General features: G+C 34.2%; 1 protein-coding gene across 3 annotated transcripts in view; it reads left to right on the top strand.

Annotated features, from left to right (window-relative positions):
* LOC119592699 overlaps nucleotides 1-689 on the top strand; it is a 17,142-nt gene extending 16,453 nt beyond the window's left edge. For all 3 annotated transcript variants that reach the window (XM_037941620.1, XM_037941621.1, XM_037941622.1), the window contains exon 11: nucleotides 12-689. In XM_037941620.1, the coding sequence (XP_037797548.1) occupies nucleotides 12-158 (147 nt within the window). In that variant the 3' untranslated portion in view covers nucleotides 159-689. The remainder of the gene's footprint in view (nucleotides 1-11) is intronic.
* Nucleotides 690-1,369: the final 680 nt, after the last annotated feature.

A 1,369-nucleotide genomic window follows, 5' to 3' on the forward strand; every position in this document is an offset into this window, starting at 1 on the left:
TCTGGGTGCAGGATCCAAATGTGCCAGTACAAAGATGCCGTCGCCTCCCCCAAGAGGTTGCAGCATACATAGCTGAAGAACTCAGCATAGAAGAGTATGAGGCATGTATTTTGATCTTTCTTTCTTTCTCCCTTCTTCCCCTGTGTTGTTGTTGTTAAAAAGAGATGCAATAGGACTGGTGTGATTATTTTGTTGTTGTTTTCTTATTACTTTCTATTTCCCCTATATCTGGTACAAATGGTGTAATGAATAGGTATTACTTAGGTATTATGCCTTATTGCAAGCAGGGCAGTTTCATAATGGATCCAAGAACCAGGTAAGGCAAAAATAATTGTAAATCACCCAGGCATTTCCTCAAACTCACCTTTCATTTAGATTTTTATGGATGCTAAAGAGCAGTTCTGGCCTTAACTGTCAAGATTAGCATGAGTAGAGAAACAAGATACACACTATTCAACAAGATACCCTCAAGCAACAAGGGTACTCCACATGAAAAGATATGGTATGATATAGGGATTCATGTGTTAAAAAGGAATTATTAGTATTTTGTGCAAGAACAAGAGGAATACTGCACAGCAAAAGGCAAGGGACCCACATTTTTTGCATGGATATATTTTGTTTATAAAGAAAATAAAAGATGTTTCTGGCTGCTTATTTTTTAAATATCCCTTCACACAACAGAAATTGCAATTTTTACACTTAAGTGCTTGAAATCATGATTTATCATGATTCATTTGCATTCACAACAAAAAAATATGATCAACACTCATTACTTTGCCTGTTGGTGTGCATGTTCAGATTTATGATAGGATCACGGAAGAAGATTTAAGTGATTACCAGGGTGGATTTCTCTATAGTGTTGTCTGTCTTGGATCCTCTTTGTATTGCCCTTGTAAGAAGTCGTCTTAGTTTATGTAACTGATGAGGCATTCTACTAATTATGCTATTTTCACATCCACTTCTGGATAGAAACAAAGGAAATTGTCGTTCATCATTATTATTGTTGCTGTTGTGACTGGTTATTATTTATTTGGATATTACTGTTATAATGGACATGATATATAATCATACTTTATGCATTATGATAATATGTAATCATTCTTTGTATACATAATTATATATGATTACAGCCTGACTTAAAATGTGTAGAGGATAAATTTATAATATACTCATTGATTCTCCAGGCAATGACTACTAATCTGAAGTTCACGCACTTGGCATGATATATATCCAACACTCGCATTGGTCTGAACTCCTTCTTCAATTAATGGGTTTACAAGGAGCATGTGTGGTTTTATTTATATTTTTTAAATTTACAAATTAGTGGGAACTTGCATTGGTAATCTAAATCATCATTTGAATTGACTTG

This window comes from Penaeus monodon, chromosome 30 (assembly GCF_015228065.2).
Source record: "Penaeus monodon isolate SGIC_2016 chromosome 30, NSTDA_Pmon_1, whole genome shotgun sequence".
Classification (NCBI taxonomy): domain Eukaryota; kingdom Metazoa; phylum Arthropoda; class Malacostraca; order Decapoda; family Penaeidae; genus Penaeus; species Penaeus monodon.